Raw genomic sequence first — 21,086 nt, 5'->3', positions numbered from 1 at the left:
GGCGCAGTGGTTGAGAGTCCGCCTGCCGATGCAAGGGACACGGGTTTGTGCCCCGGTCCGGGAGGATCCCACATGCCGCAGAGCGGCTGGGCCCGTGAGCCACGGCCACTGAGCCTGCGCGTCCGGAGCCCGTGCTCCACAACGGGAGAGGCCACAACAGTGAGAGGCCCGCATACCGCAAAAAAAAAAAAAAAAAAAAAAAAATTTTACTTGTATTCTTCTACAAGTTGGAATGCTTTTGAAGTGTGAAAGCCACAGTGATTATCAATTGATGCATTTTTTTTCCATAAAATATTTCATTTTGAGAACAAAGCCGCTAACAAACCTGGATACAAACAAGTGATTTCTATTGAAAATGTCACAGTAAAATGGTTCACTGGGTTCAAAGAACTAGGCTAATGATAAAATGGTACAGTAGTTCAGCTTCCCGGTTTCCTTAGAACAGACATTCCCAAACACCTAAGGTTTTTCAGCTTGGGTCAGTATAGCCTGAGTACGTGGTGGAAATAATGCCCAAGTCTGAAGATAAAGCCAGCAACACCATTCACTGAGCAGCATTGCCCAACAGAACTTTCTGTGATGATGGTAAAGTTCTGTATTTGTTCTGTCCAACATGTGGTCATTAAGTACTTGAAATGTGCCTAGTGTGACTAAGCAAATGAGTTTAAGCTTTTTAAAATTTTTAATTAAATAAATGTAAATAAGCCAGATATGACTACTGACTACTGTATTGGATGGCACAGATCAAGAGATACTAGTTTATTACAAGTAAATTCCTTTGCCTCCACCTCAATGCTTTTTAAAAAGTTACTTCACCCTGGTTCCTAGTTCTAAAAGAGAGCTGCAAAGAAATAGCTACAAAAAACCCATCATCCTAAAAACATATTTGACATATCTGAAAGGACATAAATGTGAGGTGACTCATACCTAATACTTTAGCATTTTCTCATTCCAGTTTTCTTTCTTAAGAGTGATGTTCTACAAGAGAGTTCACCAAAAGCAAAAAATCCACTTAGAATGTGAAAGGACAGAGAGCACTACCAGTTCTAATATTTCAATTCTTATAATCATGTTGTGCTACAAGATTAAATTGGTACAACACACACTAGATTACCTGAGATCTATGAACGAGCAACTACTTTCGAATTCCAGGCCATCACAATCCTCATAAATTTTAGCGGCTGTTTCAAGAGAATCACAGTCTACTACCGCATAATAGTACTTCAGTCGTTTGAATTGATAATCTCTCAGTTTTTCTCTACAGGTCCTAAAAGGGGAAAAACTCATTAGGCTTACTTAAACAGGAACACAAATACTCTCTCCCTTTAAAAAATAAATGTAATTGTTCCAAGAAAAAATATTACAAACTGGTTTTTATTCCAATCCAACCTTCCTTTATGATTTTGCCTTCATGAACATTAAATACTTAAGCCCAATTTATTATTTTGACAGGTACAGACCAGGGATTTTGCATGGAATTTGCTATCTAGAAAAGGAAAGCAAGAACTACATGTGCTTACCTGTGATTGTAATTCTTAGAATAGCTATTTTTTTGTTTGTTTTGCTATCACATACAGCCTTCTCAAGTAATACCACTCGAGAGGATCACTGTATTATAGAATATTCTAGGAAAGCATTAGCTTTTATTATAAAGAAATTACTGATCTTGTAAAACTTTATTCAGGTGTTGTCAAGTCTATGTGGTGTAAATTCAACTTACTTAACTACAGCATATTCTTTGAGGGTCTTCATCTGCTCTCTTTTGCCACCAATTTTTATTAAGTGCACATATAGCTCCACCTAGTGGATTAAAAACTACCTTAAACTTTTTTCTATACTACATTACGATGATTAAGAACTTTTTCTACTATTCTTGTATTTTTCTATTTAATCCTTAAATAAGAGAAATTACATAATTTGAAGGCAAATAGTTTCAATGCCATTTACATAAAAAGCAACATCTCAGAAAAAAAGCAAAACTTACTGATTCAGGGCAATGAGGCTGAGACCTCTAAATCAGTTTAATCATGACATGTTTTTAAAACGGCAATAATAATTTTCATGAATACAGAAATACAAATACACACAAAAAAATGTTACTGGAATAGTGTGCCACTTCTGACAGACTTTAACCTGCTTTGAAACCTGTTTTAACCATGAATGGCACAAGTGTAAACTTTAGTCCCAACTATTAAAGTGACCAGAATTCTGAACTAGTGACACAAACTCATGAGGTTTAGTTTTATTTTCTAGAGTGTTTTAATACCAGTCCTTTTCAGGGGCATCTTCAGGAATGCTTAATAACTCTACTGGTCCTTGAACTTGCTCTTCCTTCATCCTCTCCTTTCCAAATTCTGAAGCATATATCTAAACACAAAAAAATAAGATTAATGTAATTTATATTTCCCTTTTCTTATAATATACAGACCTGTCAAGGTCAGGAACTCTAAACAACTGGACTCAATGAAAACAGCAAGAATGCTTCACTTCGAAACCCACTATAGGAAGCTAAAGCATCCTCAGGAATAATCTTAAAAATAGTCATTTTGGCTAAGGATTAACAGATGTGGGCTTGGGAACAAAAATAGAATATCTCCTCCATACATTCTGGGCTCTAAGGGAAAAATTAAGAAAAGTGAAACAAGATTCTAAGTTCAAGGAATGATACATAAACACACAGACACACAGACACACACACGTGTGAAAAATGATTGGATTAAATAATTTAAATGAGATATATTAAAATGATTAAAGAAATATATAAAACAATGAAGAAACATAATTTTGTAATACCTAACTTATCCCTAAAATCATATCGTTTATCCAATGCTTTCTTTTAAAGAAATTCTTTAAATAAAAAAGAACTGATGACAATCTTATCACACAGGTTATATATAGTCTTGGTATAAGAAGGAGTCACACTCGCCTAGATTTGGTATTTTTCTATCTTGGCCACTTTTGAGATTCAAGAAATATAATGGTATTAATCTGCATTGTTTTGATACAACTGGGCTTAATATTTATCTATTAACTAATGTACACTTTTTTGAGTTGTTTGAAATATCTAATTTATCCACTAGGGGATCCAAGTTTTTCTTACTAATCTAAGTTGCATAAAATAGGTTTCAATGCAGAAGTTTTTAGTATATATGCTTACATCTGTTGATTCTTTGTATTTTTTTTCCTCTTTGTAAGTCCAGAGATTCCTACTACCCATCTCCTAAAACACAAGATTTAACAAAAATACCATTCTATTTTATTCTGCCAGTAGTTTTAAAATTTTTTTCTTCATTTCATCTGGCTATCATTTGGGGCTATTACAAGGACCTGCACTAAGTTCTCCAACACAAGGACTTGTCTGTTTGTTCCAATACCATGTACTCAAGAAGTTTATTTTGTTCTAAATTATCATACAAACTCTTCTATCTACCTATTGCATCAAGTTGTCCCTGTACTTTTACCCAAAGCTATTAAATTCTGTAGCATTATAAAATGTTGAGATATTGTTAACTGGTAGGGTGAATCCTTTTATACTGGTATGATTTCTCAAAAACTTGTGAGTCATTCTCACTTGTTTATTCTCTTAGATGATTAATGGTAACCTTTTTCTTAACTTTCATTTGAACTGAGACTTTGATTGAAACTATACTAAAACTGCAGAACTGACATCTTAAATATTTAAACTGAACAGTAGTAATTTAGAGCTGTTTCAGGCACTGTACTAAATACTTAGCATGATCTTCTTTTCATTTAATCCTTACCACTACCTTAAGAAATACTACTGTTATATCTACTTAGAGGAGAAAAGACATTTGAGAAATTAATCAATAAAATGCACAAGATCATACAGCATGTATCAGAATCAAGATTTGAATATAGGTCTGTCATACTACAAAGCCTAGAGTCTTAATACCTACACGGGCTCTCTACAAATATGGTATCTCAAAATTTAAGTTTTTCAAGTATTATTTATCAAGTGTAACAGCTTACTTCATATAGGTCATATTGTTTAAGGTAATTTCTAAGGCTTTTATATGTTTCTGCTGCTAATTTTTCTTCTTGCTAATTCTAGTAATGAAGCATTTTTTAAAATATTTATCTTATACCTTGTCCCTTTACTGAGCTTTATTATAACAGCTTTTCAGTTGATTTCTTTGTTTTTTTTAATTAAACACAATCATATAACCGAGCAATAATTTCACCTCTTCCTTTCTTACTTTCATACCTATTACATCAGTTTTGTGCCTTAACTGTATTGGACAACTTCCAGATTATTTTCCTTAGAAGGAAAACTATGACTTTAAAAAACGAGATTTAACTTAGAATGCTTAGAAATATTTACTTCAAAATAAAATCAATTCTCACCTTTACAGAAAATATAACACCTCCTTTAGGTTTAAATGAATTGAACAAAGCCAGCAAATCTTTTGCCTTCAATCTATCCCAGTCCATGTTGCAAACTGCTAATCGATGCGTAATCTAAGAAATGAGAAAAATTAAATATGATATAATCTATATCATTCCCAATGCTTGCAAAATTAAGATAGTAAAAATATAATGCCTTCTTTTCCCCAAATCCTGAAATCATTAATACAGTATTTAAGTGGTTTCAATATGTAAAAGAAAACTTCAGATGAGTCACACAAAAGTAAAACTGTCAACAGAAAAGCACTTTCTCTTACTTGGTTCTTAGTTCTTGAATCAGAATATGATGACAAGCTGATTCTTTAACCACCAAGTTTGTTAAGCTATTCTGCCACCCATAAGTAGGAAAGTTGAGTATATTAATCTACAGCATTTCTAATAGGTGCAGTAGGAATTGAAATATAAACTCCTAGTTAAAACAAGAATTTTCTAAAAATTTCATTTGACTTTTAATTATTTATATAGAAGTTCATCCCTATCTGCTTGGACAGACATGTACTTTATATAGGTATATTCTGTATCAAGAAGTTTTAATCAGAATCATCATCAAAAGTATTATTTACCAATAAAGCTTTTCCTTGTTAATTTAATGACATCAATCCTACCATCTATAACAGCTACTTCTACTGTACTCTTGACAAATAATCTTATTTATTCAAAAGGTCACCTCATCAGCCCGAGGAGCATCTTTATCTAATTCTCTCCAAGCATGCTCAAAACCAGATTCCTCTGGAAGTAAATATGCCATATCTTCTTCATCTTCAGAACTACTTTCTATATTTCCTTTGCCCCTCGCAAGATCGGGGCCACTGTCGCTTTCATCATCATCCTCACTATCCTCATCTTCATCTTCCTCCTCATCATTTTCATTCCCTCCATCATCATCATCATCATGAAGATCAGCAGCAACAGCTCTACAAATGCCTGTAAATTCATCTTCAGATTCTTCATCACCTCCTATTTCACTAGCACTTTCTGAATCTTCCTCCAGAGCTTCTTTGTCAAACATTTTACCACTTGCTGAGTTTTCATGACCATCACTGTCTCTTGCCATTATGAATGGAATCACTGCAAAAAGGTCAAAGGTGGGAGAAATTAAGAAAACATAAACACTGAATTAAATTAAATCCAAGTTATTTTGACCTCAAATCCAGTGAAAATATAATTTCTATGAAACAGACTAAAGGAAAATATAAATTTGGCAAAATTCATGCCTAACCAAGTTATTTAATAGAAATCTTAATATATACCCAGATCACACAAGTAGATTCATATACTCATTCAATATTTATGGAGTGTCTGCTCTGTGCTAGGTACTCAACATACTACCATTGGCAAAAGAGAAGCAATCAATGCCCTCAATAAGCTTCCAGTCAGGTGAAGAGGATAGATGGACAGTTATTGATCAAATAAAATCCATCAAATCAATGCACATAAAAAAATGAAATTACAACTAGGATAAGTGCCAAGAAGAAATGTTACAAGGTGCTATGAGAGCACAAAATAGGGGTCCCTAAGTAAGTGATAAACGAGTTGCTACTAGAAGGATGAAGAGGAATTAAGTAGTCAGGGTTAGACTAATAGATGAAGGAAATGTTCCAAATAGCAAGAAAAGCATATGTAAAGATCCACTAATAGAAAAAAGCTGGCAAGCATGTCTGGATTACAGATAGCCAGAAGTCTTCTTGTACAGAAGTCAAGTAGAAAATGAAACTGAAGAGTTAGGTAGGTGCCATGTAGCTTTGGACTTTATCGTAAAAACATATGAGAAGCCACTGCTATTTTCAGAAGGAGGGACATCATCAGATTTGCATATTGAGATCACCTCAGCAACGATGTAGAAAACTTGAGGGAGTTAAGAGTAGATGTGAAAAAGAATTAAAAGGTTAGTACAGTATTCCTGGTGAGAAATGAAGGTAGCACTAAGTTGGTGGCAGTAGAGATGTAGAGTAGTGAGTCGCTCTTGACTTTCAGAGTCAGGAGGTAAGACCAACAGTAATCACTGACAGGGGCTTGATATGGGGAATCTGGGCAGTATCAAAGATGAGTCCTAGCTTCTTGACTTGCAGAAGGAGCTAGCTAGTTAGATGGACAGACAGAAAAAGAGGTAATGATAGAAGAGAACAAGTTTGTTTGGTGGAGGTATATCATGAATTTGGTTTTGGATATGTTGAACTGGAAGTGCCTCTGAGCCATCTAAGAGGAGATATAGAGAAGGCCATCGGCTGTATGAGTCTACAGCTCAGAGAAGTCTGAGCTGGAAATAAAGTTTTTGACTGATTCTTGTATATAATAACAAACGTTGTGATGTGGATAAGATCGCTTATGAAGAGAGCAAAATAGTAACTTTTCTGCTATATCTTAAAGTTTGCAACTGACTTATGGTTAGCAATATATGAGTGAAAGACTGGTTTCACCTTAAACTGGGTTTTTTTTGGCCCTCATTATACACAGAAAGGACTGATTTCCTATTTCTAAAACAATCATATGCTTCTATCTATTCTGTGCATATCTGTGTGAGTATATATATATCTTATATATCTTATTCATCTTTAAGTTGGAGTTTATGTTTCTGATTCACAGGTTCTAAGTGGATAGAGCCTGTAAGTGGTCCTATAATCTTATAATAGTCATTCACTGACCAAATATTGAGTACTATGTACAAAGAATTGAGCTGGGGGGACCAGAAAGGGAGATGATTTATAACATGATCCCATGCTCTTCATGAGCTCATAAACAAAAGAAATCATTTACTGATTTATGAAATTATGTTCTAAAGCACCACAGAGAGAAACACCTAAATTTGCCGGCAGAGAGGTATTTATAATAAGGAAGGCTTCAAAAAGATGCCCGACCTGAGACCAAATGAAAAGGAGTTTTGTTAGGAGGAAAATAGGAACTGAGCTTTATTTTAGTACCACAAGAGGGGGGAGTAATAAAAGATAACTAGTAGATGTGAAAAAGCCAAAAAAAGGCATTATCGTAAGTTCTATAAATGGGATCAGAAAAACACCACCATGATAGTGAAAGAAAGTTACTATTAGATAAGCATTAGAATTCACTTTTAAGCAAGCTGCTTAAAATAACACCTTGGGGACACAGCTCTATCTAGTATTGCAATATTTCTCAAACATCAGTTATTACTATACAATTTTCATGACTTTTGCCTGTCACTGATATTTTTCATGAAGCTGAATTGTTTTTAATTAAAAATATTAGCTTGTTCTAAACAATATCCCTGAAGCCACAAACGTGATATGGTGGTTACATTTTTTTACCTAAGATGTTGAACTACGTAACTATTAATATAAAAAATGTTTGAGTATCACCTGACATATGACATCTTCTCACATGACAATGGTACACATATCACATTTGGGGTTGTATAATAAATTGATACATGGGAGACTTAAAGAGATCTAGTATTTTAATATTTTTGACAATATCAATTACATTCAGAATATTTATTCATTCACTAAACATTTGCTCAGACCCTACCTTGTACGAAGCCTTATTCTAAATAATGAGGGAATAGAAAAATAAGTAACTGCCTCTATTCCTAGATGGTACTGCTCCAGGAGTGACTATAAACACTGCTATTATTCAGCTACTTTAAAAAAATGCTTTATCATTTTCCCTCTGATTATAAAAGTAATGAATGCTCACTGTAAAAAATTAAGAAAATATGGTTTAGCAAAGAAAATAAAGATGACTAGTAATTTTTCATTCAGAGATAACTGAGTGGTTATTTTGGTACATAACTCCCTAAATTTGTTTTCTATGATATGCCCACTAATTTAAGTAGCTAGTCATACCATTTATTCTGTTTTGTAACCTATGTTTTTGGGTTTTTTTTGGTCACACCGCGTGGCTTTCAGGATCTTAGTTCCCTGACCAGGGATGGAACCCAGGCCCTCAGCAGTGAAAGTGTAAAGTCTTAACCATGGGACCACCAGGGAATTCCCATGTAACCTATTTTTAAAACTTCGTATGTCATGAACATATTTGTATATGCCATAACTTATTTAATCAATCCCCTAATGATTTATTTTACCATTTAAAAAATTTTAAAAACAATGCTATAATGCACAATTCTTTAAACACATGCCCAATTGTTTACTTAAAATAAATTCTAGGAGTGCAAGTGCTGGTCATCAACATTTTAAAATAATACATAATATTAAACTGCAACTCCCTACATCATCTTTACCTCATAGCACTTAAAAAGCCCCTTGTACACAGTACTTGCTGGAATGATAAGTCATGAATGAATAAAGAAAAAAAGATGGTGCTGGTGGAGTCACTTGATCTCTACTTACAGATAATGCTTTTTCTAGGCTGTGGAGCCAATGTAAATTACAGCAAACAACATGGTGGGGTAGAAAGAGTCAAAGACCTGAGTTACTGGCCCAGCTCTGTGTATCCTCACATAGATCACTTATTTCCTAAAGAATATATCCTAATTTCTCATGGTTACTGAGAAAATTAAATTTAAAAAGATATGCCAAAAGATTCTGTAAAATCAACCCCAAGGATTATATGGATATGTTATATTAATCTAATGCCCTAAATCTAGTGAAATTTGAAGGATACTAGACTAACTTCGCTCACAAACTCAGCATCAAGCCAACCTTGCTGCTGTTCCCAGCCTGATCTTATCCTCCACTTTCAGTAACCAGACTTGCATCCCTTGTCCCTATACCTCAGTTTGCTGTGTGGTTCCACTATAAATCTCATCCCTGACCCCTAGTCCCTGCTATTTAGAATTCTGTCCACTGCCTGATACTTCCTACCTTCCCAGTGTGATTATGGCCTGTCAAGACCTCTCTCTGCCTCTTCTTGATGCCTACCTTCCTTGGGTCCTGTAATCACAGCCAGCCTTTGTCTGGCTTATCTGAACATCGCCAATTTTCAGTTACAACATCAACCATCAGCAATACCAATACTCAAAATTTCCTGCTGCCAGGGGTGACGCAACTTTTTAATAAGCTTAGAAAACTTGTAAACATGAACTAGAGTCAGATGTTTCTTACTTAGCTTCAAACAACCATTTCTAGCTTTATTATTCGCTCACCCCTTCAGACACCTTATTATCTAATCAAATGGGAATACTGATCTCTTCTGAGCAAGCTCAACTGTATCTCTGCTCAAAAAGTTCTTTCCGTGTAGAATACTCTGGATCCCAAATTTAATTCTTCCAAACCCCAACCAAAATAGCACTTCACCTATGAATTTTACTGATTACTGTATCTTGAGTGACCTCCTCCTCCAAATTCTCAGAGCCCTGCTCTTCTATGGCACTTTAAATTACTCTATTTTGTATTATGGTTCTGATTAATTTCTTCTGCTTTAGATCTGCACTGTCCAATATGGTAGCCAGCAGCCACATGCGGCAATTGAGCACCTGAAAGATGGCTCATCCAACTTGATATTAGTATGAAAATAGAATATAAAATATCCCATTACATTTTTAATGTTGATTATATATTGAAATAATTTTTGATATATTAGGTTAAATAAAATATATTAATAAAATTAATTTCACTTGTTTCTTCTTACTTTTTAAAGTGTCCACTAGAAAATTCAAAATTATATATTTCTATTGGACAGTACTGCTTTAGACCAGTGACACTGCACAGAGTTTAGCAGGTTGTTATTTGCAAAAGGTGATCTGCAAAGGGTCAAGAAGGGCTGAAATCAGGGCCAAACTCCAATCACCAATCCACACACCCTGCAGGAGTACTGTGTCTGTTCAGGGGAAAAGAACCTGTGCCTCCCTCAAAGGTGCTGTCCTCACCAAACTGTGAGTTCTGGAAGTGCTGTGTGTCCAGAAGGGCACATCTTTTTCTAATTTGCACAGGCGTCATATACACTAACAGTAGCCCTGAGATAGGGGAACCATGTCTTACTCAATGTTCTATCTGCCACATATTAGTTACTAAAAGTAGTTGAATGAATGAAGGAAGGAATGAGCACCCAACTCTACTTACCTTCTTCAGACACACCTCTTTTTATCCTGTGATGAGACCATATAACATTTTATCTGGTTGGAGAACCTAGCTGTCACTAGTGCCCACCACAAATCAAAATCACTGCTTAGCCTCAAGACCTAAATTTTTGTCTCTCTTCTAGCCATTATAGCATCAAATCAAAAATTCATTATCATATGGTATTTTTTCTTTCATAGCTTCATACTTCCAAATAAGCATTTGACCACTTTTATGATACTATGAAAATACTCATTAGATATATTTCCTTTTTTAAAAGACCAGTGTAAAAATAAGTAATGTAATACCAAAGAATCTTTAGTTCTTTCCAACCAACCTGATTGCATTTCTCTTCCTGTCTCAGAATACTTGACTTTGGGAGACTGTGCAATTTCAGAGGTGCCTGAGTCTACTGTTCTTAATTTTCCTTTGGGAAACAAGTCCGTATTATGTTGAACAATGGTTTTTTTCCCTTTTGTACTTTTTTGTATAAATTCTTTGCTATCGCTCTTGGGACTTGTTGACTCTATCTTCTTAGATTTGCACGAGGTTTTCATTTTCTGAATTCTCTCGGAGTTATCTAAATCATTCTTATTTCCAGAATCCTTTTGATTAATTTTCTTGGTTTCTTTCTTTTTCTCCTCAACAAGATTTTTTGATTCTTTTTCGTTTTTAGTCTGGGGTTTTTTCTTCTTCATTTTCTTTTGGTTCAAAGCTTTATTATCTTCATCAGAGAGATCCGAATCAGAATCTGAAAGGTCGTAAAAACGCTTCAAGTCCTCTGTAGTGCTATGGTTGATGGGGCGTCCTCTTTTATCCACAGCATAATTCAATTTGAACTTTTTGTCATGAAACATTGCTCGAAATCTCTTGTCAATTTTGATTTTTTGATCCTTTTCTGGCATTTCCCAAAATCTCGGGTCCTTTGCAACCCGCCTAAACCGCTGGTCACTCATTATTTCTTGTTTGGATGCCATTTTTAAATGTCTGACTGGGCAAATGCTTGAAGAAACCAAACACTAAAAAATAAAACAATAATGAAAGGTTACTAATATAATTAAATAAGATGCTTTGGGAATATTAATTCACAATACTGTATTCTAAGGTAAATGTAAGTAAAATAAAAGTAACATGTCTAATTTCCTTTCCCAAACTCATTTTGAGTCACATGCAGAAAATAAAAAACTATCAGAATACCTCCTTTTGAGTACAGATCATATGGAGAAATAAATTTAAGGCAAAACCAAGCAGAATTCCAGGTCTCTATGGAGGGGGGCAAATGATTACTAGCCAACTGCCCTCACTTAGATATCCTATATTTCTACTTGTATACTTGTGTTACAAGTAAAAAACTAATGTAATTTAAAAATTCCGAAGTCTCAGTTGGTCTTATTTGTTTCTTCACGTTCTGGTCCCATTCTCTCCGTTAATCCTTACTTCACTCTACCCGGAACAGTATTTACTTCTATGTGGCTAGTCTCCTAACTAAACAGACCAAAATCAATTCAGGTTTAGCTCAAAGTTCCCCCTTTATATACTTCCACCCTTCATGAATCTGGTGAAGTCTCACTCTAGTTAATAAATACATGGTAACAGTGCTTTGTTTCAAAAGCAAGGCTTGACTATGATGCACTTATACAATTAAACATTTAACGCTCTGAACAGCCTTATGAGGTAGGGTAGGTACCATTTCATTCAACTATTACAGCTAATGTATATAAGTGTTTAGAACGAAAGCACTTGATACACTCCTGATATTCGGAGAGGGGAGGGCGACCTAACCTCATCTCCGACGCCCGCCCTCATCTCTGTAGCCCACTCTTCCCTTCTACCCACCCTCTAACGCGGGGAACACCAGGGTGACCCCGGAACTAGGGTCTCCTTCCCAACTCCCAAACCTCAGAGAGCCGGAAGAGGGAAGAGGTCCCTCAACAGGACGGGGAGGAAGAGCAAGGAAGCCTGAAGAAAGAAGTCGGAAAGGCAAGGAGGAAGAGCGCGGCCCTCACGAATCCGATGGAGACCCTTTCAGAGACTGATTCTGCCTCCTCGACAAGCCCTTTTTCTGGAACCTAACCCCACTCACCAATTCCGAGACTTCTCCGAGCCACACGTAGGCCCCCGACTCCCACAATCCTCAGCGTGACGCGCAGCCGTAATGGCACGCGAACTGGGCCAAACTTCTTCCGCTTTCCCTCGGCGAAGCTCTTCCTCGCTGAAGCTGCGGCGCATGCGCACGATAAATGCACCTGCAAACGGCGTCGCCGCTGGATATGCTGCGGTTGACCAAGTTCCCGCCCCGGTGGCGGCGACCTCCGGCGGCAGGGGTCCCCGCGAAGAACGTCGGCTTCAGGAAGGTGGCCTCCGGCGCCTCTTCCCTGGGCAGCGCCTCGCCCAGATCCCTAAACATATTCGATCGGGATTTGAAGAGGAAACAGAAGAACTGGGCGGCCCGGCAGCCTGAGCGGATAAAGTTTGACTACCTGAAGGAGGAGGTGAGTCAGCGGGACGGCGGGGAGGGCGGCGCCGAGCCTTGGCTTCGGGTCCGGGAGCTCCGACCAGGCCCCGGCCGCCCCCACCTCGCTGTGTGAGCTTGAGCAGCCGACCTGCCTGTCTGGGCCTCTACTGTAGTCTCCCAGCGGCCGGGCGCCGGTGTTTGTAAATTGCTCTTCATTCATTCATAACCTTGGCAGATGGTGCCTGTATTACAGGTGTGACCAGGGCAAAGTAAGACCGCTGCTCTCAGGAGATTTCATTCTTGTGGGAGGCGAGACAGTGAACAAAAACATGTAATTTCAGCTAAAGAAGTAAGGCCAGGTAACAAAGTGAAGTAGTAAGGTGACTGCGCTGGTCAGGGAAGGCCGCTCAGGCAGACGACGTGATGAGGAATTAGCCAGGCTGGGATCTGGGGGGAAAAGCCTTGTAGGCAAAGGGAAAGACAAACCCAGAGCCCCTGAGGCCGAAAGGACCTTGTTGAGGCTTCCAGGGACCTCCATTGGGAGGTCAGGGAGGGCCCAGCTTACGAGGGCCTTAATGGTTAAGGACTTGGGATTTTCTTCTCCATCTCGGCTGTCCATTTGATATGGTAATTTCTGGCCGCATGTAGCTATTGAGCACTTGAATGTCCCTTTGAGATGGGCAGTAAATGTAAAATACACGGGATTTCAGTGACAATGTGAACAAAGGATGTAAAATATTTTCTTAATATCTTTTTACATTGATTACATGTTGAAGTTTTATTTTTGATACATTGGGTTAAATAAAATGTTAAAATTAATTTCTTTACCCTTTTTAAAATGGCTACTAGAAAATTTTAAGTTGCTCATGTGGCTCTGATTGTTTTTCTATTGGCCAACATGGCTCTAGAGGAATGTGAGACTGTCGAATGCTTTTAAGCAATGGAGTGATGGGCTCTGGTTTGTGTTTTAGAAAGACTCATTAAGATAAATTAAGATCTCTGATTTGTCTGTGCTGGTTTGAGAGACCTCTTCCTCTCTGCCTAGGTGGACTAGGGACTTGAGCAGGTTTCTGCTTTCTGGACAGGCAGCACAGAGCTCAGGCCTCGTGTTTCTTCAGGGATGGACTAAAATTGAAATCAAGTGTAATGAGTTCTTTCAAGCCAATGCAGCCAACATTTACTGCCCCTACTTTGGGTAGAGCTCTGTGCAAGTCCTGGCCTGATCAGATGAGTGACTCTGTCCTCAGGGTTCATGGTGACATGTACTTAGAAGATGTGAGTTTCCAGCCACTCTTCTCCAAGAAAAGCACCTGGATTACAACTTGACTGAGGCCTCACCAGTGTTTAGGACTAGAATAAATGAGATAAAGTATATGAGAGTTTTTTTAAAAATAATAAACAAAAGGTATTCATATTAAGAATGATGTACAAAGTGGAGTCCTCTGGGAAATGACTTCTGCTCTCCCTCCTCCCTTACCCCTCCTTCCCCCCCAAAACAAATACACATATGTTCTGAGCTTTCAAGGCCTAATAGAAACTCTGGAATGTTTATGAGGGAATGAGTGGAATATTAGGCTCCACATCTTTATTCCTGCCAGACGAAGCTAGCCCAGCAAAAAGGAGGTGCCTACCTTATGACCTCTTTTAAATTAGGGTGGGATTGAAGAGGTTTCTTCAGATTTGGCTGACTTCTAATTTGCAGATGTTGCTCAGAAAAGTTGTTTACTCATTTAGGAGTTCCACAAAATTTGTTAGTATTTATCAAATAATAGAGTTTTTATTAAGTGATCACTTATACATTGATCTGTAATAATCCCCAGCTAACTAATTTTTCACTTTCACATACCTCATGCTAATATCTATAGACAATAATATGCTTGTTATGTTCCTGTTGATTTTTTCTTTTAATTGAGGTATCCTGTTGCTTTTTGGCCTTGCATTCTTGTATCATATGGAATATAAAGTCATATATATACATACATATATATATATATATATATATATATATATATATAGTATTTAGTCTTCTTTCCTTAAATTGACTTCTGAAGTAATTAACTCAGTGTGTTTCCTTTAATTTATGATGTTCCTATTCAGAATTTGAAAAGAAAGTTGCTGAGGTCAAATTGAAAAAGGGATAAAGGGAATTTAACATGTTGAAACATAAGTAACCTATGGATTGTTGAATACTGGAGAGAGTGTCACTTCTCTGTTAAACCTACTCATCTTAACTTCATTGCCTCTTATAATCTGTCAGGTTGGAAGTCGGATTGCAGACCGTGTATATGACATAGCCAGGTAAGTGATGATTGTCATAATAAAATACAATCAACTTTTCTTTTTAATTATTTTTTTAATATACTAATTAATTTATTTTTGGCTGTGTTGGGTCTTTGTTGCTGTGCGTGGTCTTTCTCTAGTTGCCGAGAGTGGGGGCTACTCTTTGTTGTGGTGCACGGGCTTCTCATTGCAGTGGCTTCTTTTGTGGTAGAGCACGGGCTCTAGGCGTGCAGGCTTCAGTAGTTGTGGCGCACGGGCTTAGTTGCTCCGTGACATGTGGGATCTTCCCGGACCAGGGCTCGAACCCATGTCCCCTGCATTGGCAGGCGGATTCTTAACCACTGCGCCACCAAGGAAGCCCCAATCAACTTTTGAATGCAGGCTTGAGAAATTAAATGCTGAGAACTTGATATCTGGAATGGCAGCATCTAGATGAATTTATTACCAGGATTAGTGGTTTTAATCACTCTTAGATCTCACCTTTTTTTATGTCTGAGAGAGCAAGTATTTTCTCATTGTTGTCTTAAAAAAGAATGAATGGGGGGCTTCCCTGGTGGCGCAGTGGTTGAGAGTCCGCCTGCCAATACAGGGGACATGGGTTTGTGCCCTGGTCCAGGAGGATCATGCATGCCGTGGAGCGGCTGGGCCCGTGAGCCATGGCCGCTGAGCCTGCGCGACCGGAGCCTGTGCTCCGCAACGGGAGAGGCCACAACAGTGAGATGCCCGCGTACCACAAACAAACAAACAAACAAAATGAATGGAAGCACAGCTCAGCTTCTCTCCAAGACTAAATGGCTATTCCACTTGATTTGGTCAAAAGCGAGTAATGGAAAGATTGCTCCAAAAATGGATATAATTGACATGTGAATTTTAAAATTTACTAAACCTAACTTTAAAAGTTTAAAATTATAACAGAACCTTTTACCATCTAAGTGAAGGAGAGAGTCTACCTAGATTTGTTCCCCCATCAAGTTATATGAGACTTTGGCCATTATATCTTAGGTATTATTAATAGCAATAAGGGTTTTATGACAATTATATAGAGGCAGATTTGAGAAAAGAACACCTTCATCAAATATTATTAAAACCTTGATGGAGTCATTGCTCTATATTAGGCATAACAAAAGCTTTACAGGTTTGAACTTACAGCCAGGTAGCAGGAACCACAGTTAAATAATGGCTTTGCTATAGAATTGCTCTGTGATGTTAGCAAATCACTTTTTGTGCTCTTTTGTGTAAAAGACACACATTAAATTAGACCATATGGGATGAATTTATTACATTTTGTCTATTCAAGAAAGGGGAATTTTGTAAAATCACAAACTCTTGAAATCATATTTTGGATATATCCTGGCTACTTAAAATAGTCTTGGGGTGAATCAATTTCATAAAGTTTAAAAAAAAAATTCTTCATTGTTACAAAAATCACCCTCATTTCATCTGTTTCATTGGTTTCATTATTTTAAAAATCTGAAAAATAGCTAATTCTCTATACTGTAGTCATTCATTTGCCTGGCTTTTATTTAGGTCATTTGCAATTTAATAAATGAAACATTAAATTTTCCAAATCAGATTGGATTTTACAATCTCTTTATGTCATAGTACTGAGCAAAACACAGGTCTGTGGAGAAAACTGATTTTGGCTAAAAGCATGTCTTAAAATAACAGTAACTCTTTGGAATTAAATCATTAAAAATAACAGTCTAAAATGTCTTACACGAATGTTCTATTATTAGAATAGCTTGTATTGTCAACACTGATCTTATGTTTATTATTTAAACTAACCCAACAGATTATTAAATGTCTTATTTGTGCTATCTGAAGCTTACTTAGTACTGTTAAAGTCGGTGATAATAATAAGTCCTAACTGTTGAACATTTGTACTGTGCTGAATACTTTACATGCACTGTTTCATAAAATTCCCATACCAACCCTAAGGAAGATAGTAACTTTTCCATTTTATAGATGGGGAAACTGAGATCCAGCAAGATTAAATCACTTGTCTGTGGTCACAGAGCCAGTAAATTGCAGGCCCAGAATTCTAACTCGTGTCTTTGTGATTGCAAAGGCTATATGCTTCCCCAGGCCACACTGCCTATGTTCACAATCAAGATAGAGGGCATTAGGTAAATAAATGGTTCTCTCACCAGTGGTTCTCCAGCTGTGTCCTGGTGTTCTATATTTTTGACATAGGTTTTTAACAGAAATTGAAAAGGAACTCTTGCTTCCAATAGGAAAAATGTTATTAGTGGATAAAATTTTAAAAAATTTTGTCACAAATTTTTCTTAAACCTATGACCCACAATTGGATGTGTAAACTGATTTAGTATGACATATATTTGGAGGAGACAGCATTGCATAGGGGATAATAGTTCTGGTTCAGGATTCAAACAGACTGAATTCAAGTTCTGACTGCTGCTTATTAGTTGAGTGACCTTGGATTGACTTACTTAACTCTGCATACTTAGCACACTGCTTTGAACCTGGTAAGATTTAAGTAAAAGCTATTATTTAGTTGATATTTTGTTTGATTTTTAGTTTATCATGTTATACTTCGTGGTATTTCACATGATGATTTCTAAGTCATCAAAAATTTGAGAAGTAGGGATAAGTAGTAAGTTCCTGGTAGGTGTACCAAATATTTTCATGTTCATTTACATTAACTTCTTTTCATTCTTTATCTGGGTATATTATTAAATTAAAATACCCCCTACTAAATCAGTTCTTCACATCCACATCATGGAGCAACCTTATGGAAAGCTATTGGTTGTGAGGTCCTGTGAGTGGCTAGGCCAGACAGACCTGCCGTGTCTGGTGTGTTCTCTGATGGATGCACCTTGTGAGGCAAGGAAGCAAAGGCAGATGATATAACTTTTTTGAAAGCTGTGTTCACTAAAACGTTTTTACTTAAGAAAATTAGTTTTTAATAATTATTTATGGACTATTTTTATAGACAAATATGACTTCTGTGTCTGTTTTTCAGAGATTTCCCCCTTGCTTTGGATGTCGGTTGTGGAAGAGGTTACATAGCACAACATTTGAATAAGGTATATTTATTTGATGACTTAATTTACTTTGAGAAATAAAATTGGCTAATTTTAAGGGAAGACTTTCCTAATCAATTTGTATCATATTTAGATTTTGATTATATCAGAATTTCTCATTTCTTTGTTTTTTTTGAAGTGATGGAACCAGTGGGTGTTTTGTGTCTACTCCTAAGTAGTTTATTCTTAAATTGTTTTTTCTTTTCTTTGAATCCATTTTATACGGTGTTCCTACTGATAGTTTCTTTAAGTCTATGTAAGATACATTGTACTTTATTACCACTTTGTTCAAATATTTTTAATAATTCACAATAAAAATCACATTGACATTCATTTGGAAGTTGTGAGTAAGCTAATACTTTATCTATGAAAAATATTCATTTCATCAGTTGGTTAGAAATCTTGTGTGTGATGAAATATAAGTAGCCTTTATTAATGCTTATATCATTTTATTTTTCAATTTGTAATTTAGACCAAAAACATTTATTAATTGTTTTAGCCTCTCTGTGTAGCACACTGTGCTGGACACAGATTAAAGTGGGATTTCTATATCAAATCCACTTAGAAAAAAAGTACACTTGAGCCAAGGCAGGAGGAGGGGTGTGTATGAGCCTCTCCAAATACTGTTATTGATAATAGTAAATGCCATGGAAATGGTACAGTCATTAAACTGCAACAGGAGTCAAGGGAAAGGAAAATCAGTAGGGTTTCATTTGATCAAAGGCTTCTGAAAGGGCACAGAATCTGACCTGGGATTTGAAAGAATCTGGATTGGTGTTTCATAGGCATTGGAAGTAAGGGCATAGCAGGAGGGAAGGTGGAGGTAGAAAGCTGTAGGGTGTGATACAGTGATGTTTAAGATTAATTTGGGGATGGTATGCAGGAGGGATCTTCTGTGGTACAAGAGTGGAGACTAGCTCTCAGCATATTATGCCATGGAAAAGTTAACACATAGCCTTAACCCAGTGGAGTAAATTAAGGATGCTGATTATTCATACCTGTGTTCTCCATTTTACTAAATATTGTTAAATATATTACATGTAGTGTTGACTGCATATATTTAATTCTGTGTAACTTAATATGTGTTATTAAAAGTATTTGTGTACCATACTAATTACATGCAGAAAAATACCCTTACAAAGCTGAAAATTAATCTACAATTATCACTTTTTCCTTTACTAATTTCAACAGTTGTTTTGTTTGATTTGTTACTAGTTTTTTTTGTTTTTGTATTATCTGATTAACTTTATTCCGTTTCAGGAAACTGTTGGGAAGTTTTTCCAAACAGACATTGCAGAAAATGCTTTGGTAGGTAGCTTTTTAATACTATAGGTTTCTGATCTCCTGGTTTGTTTTTTAGTTCTTTACTTTTTTATTTCCTTCAAAATGAAATTAGCTTTTTTTTCCTGATTATAAATGTAACACACATAAAGGAAAGTAAAACAGTACAGGAAGTATAATGGAGGAAGGAAAAAATCACTCTTAGTCCCACCACTCAGAGGTAACCACTGGTGACATTTTGGCCTCCACCTTGTAGGCATATAATATCTCCCCAACACTGTTTTATACAAACATTATTATGCTAACATGCCATATTTTTCATAGAATACTACTCTTTTATATCAATGAATGGTATACACACACACACACACACACACACACACACACACACCCCTATTTATACAGCTATGTAGTATTCCAGCATATGAATATTCCACGATTTATTTAGCTAAATTTCTATTGAAGGACAGTTGTATTTCTAGTATCTCAGTAACCAACACTGTGATGAACATCCTTATATAAAGCAATTTTGATTTATTTTATCCCAGGGAATAAATTCCTAATAGTGGAATGTATGGATTCATTGATGTTCAGCTTTAAATTTTTAATATACATCTCCAGACTGCCGTTAGAAAGACTGAAGAACAGAATTAAAAGAAAGCACTCTTTTCTCCTTCTCTTTGGCAACACTGGGCCATTTATTTTGTCTTTGTCAATGTAATAGGCAGAAAGTAGAATTTCATTGTTTTTATTTACATTTCTTTGATTACTAGAGTAGCCAAATAGCTCTTGATGTCTTTTGGCTATTGTTTTTTTCAATTTGTGCATTTTGTAAGTAATTTTTATGATGTGCCTGTACCTTAGTCCTTTATCTACTTTAACCTTGGCATGTTCTTATTCTAGGTGGTTTGTAAGAACTTGCTTTTTAGGGATATTAGTTTTTCTTCATATATTTAAAAAATATTTTCCCAAATATATTGTTTACATTGTTTATTGCTTTTTAGAAGTTTTTGATTAGTTTATCATCAAGTATATCAGTCTTTACAATTTCTGTTTTTTGAGTCACGTTTACTTAGGCATTTTCATCTAAGAGTATAAAAGTGTTCACCCATATTTTCATCTAGCAGTTTTCTGGCTTCAATTATTCCACTGAAACTTTTAATTTTTTTAATTTTTATTTTTTAGAAGGACTAGAAACTACCAAGTAAATATAACATTGACTTAAGTTTAACAAACAATGATTGTGTTAATAATTAAGATGTTATATAAATGTGTTTTGAACGTCTGTTTTTTAACTTTTAGAAAAATGCCTTAGAAATGGAAATTCCTACTGTCAGTGTTTTAGCTGATGAAGAATTTCTCCCTTTCAGAGAAAATATATTTGATCTGGTGGTTAGCAGTTTAAGGTTGGTAATCCATTTGTGCTTTTAAAAAATATATGTTAAAAATAGATCATTTATGCTATAAAATTTTAATATTATAAGGTAAATAAAATAGATAACAGAGTAAATATCTTAATAACTTATTTTAAGTCACAAACCAGTTTTCTCTGGTAAAGAATTATGGATTATATGCTCCCTAGTGGGGATAAGTGATATAGTACCTCAACTTTTT

At 36.0% G+C, this 21,086-nt stretch overlaps 2 protein-coding genes across 8 annotated transcripts in view; one reads left to right on the top strand and one right to left on the bottom strand.

Annotated features, from left to right (window-relative positions):
• ESF1 (ESF1 nucleolar pre-rRNA processing protein) overlaps positions 1-12,604 on the bottom strand; it is a 59,194-nt gene extending 46,590 nt beyond the window's left edge. Inside the window, exons 1-6 of one of the 2 annotated variants that reach the window (XM_022594132.3) lie at positions 12,496-12,604; positions 10,750-11,431; positions 5,093-5,493; positions 4,366-4,479; positions 2,267-2,367; positions 1,115-1,267 (exon numbers count right to left, since the gene is read on the bottom strand). In XM_022594132.3, the coding sequence (XP_022449840.1) occupies positions 1,115-1,267; positions 2,267-2,367; positions 4,366-4,479; positions 5,093-5,493; positions 10,750-11,389 (1,409 nt within the window). In that variant the 5' untranslated portion in view covers positions 11,390-11,431; positions 12,496-12,604. Of the gene's footprint in view, positions 1-1,114; positions 1,268-2,266; positions 2,368-4,365; positions 4,480-5,092; positions 5,494-10,749; positions 11,432-12,248; positions 12,469-12,495 lie in introns of those variants that run through there. The other variant, XM_030763576.2, reaches the window with a different exon arrangement.
• Positions 12,605-12,615: 11 nt separating this feature from the next.
• NDUFAF5 (NADH:ubiquinone oxidoreductase complex assembly factor 5) overlaps positions 12,616-21,086 on the top strand; it is a 35,607-nt gene continuing 27,136 nt past the window's right edge. For 4 of the 6 annotated variants that reach the window (XR_002647454.3, XR_016387692.1, XR_016387693.1 and 1 more), the window contains exons 1-5: positions 12,616-12,904; positions 15,125-15,165; positions 18,131-18,194; positions 19,452-19,499; positions 20,775-20,878. Coding sequence is in view for 2 of the 6 variants with exons in the window: in XM_089895450.1 (XP_089751576.1) it covers positions 12,653-12,904; positions 15,125-15,165; positions 18,131-18,194; positions 19,452-19,499; positions 20,775-20,878 (509 nt within the window). In the remaining 4 variants the exon portion in view is untranslated. The remainder of the gene's footprint in view (positions 12,905-15,124; positions 15,166-18,130; positions 18,195-19,451; positions 19,500-20,774; positions 20,879-21,086) is intronic. The other 2 variants (XR_002647453.3, XM_022594133.3) reach the window with 2 other exon arrangements.

Source organism: Delphinapterus leucas, chromosome 15 (genome assembly GCF_059928025.1).
Source record: "Delphinapterus leucas isolate spDelLeu-1000000601 "Yukka" chromosome 15, BTC_Dleu_Yukka2, whole genome shotgun sequence".
NCBI lineage: Eukaryota > Metazoa > Chordata > Mammalia > Artiodactyla > Monodontidae > Delphinapterus > Delphinapterus leucas.
Note: the sequence above shows the minus strand (reverse complement) of the source record. Positions and strands in the feature narration are given on the sequence as shown.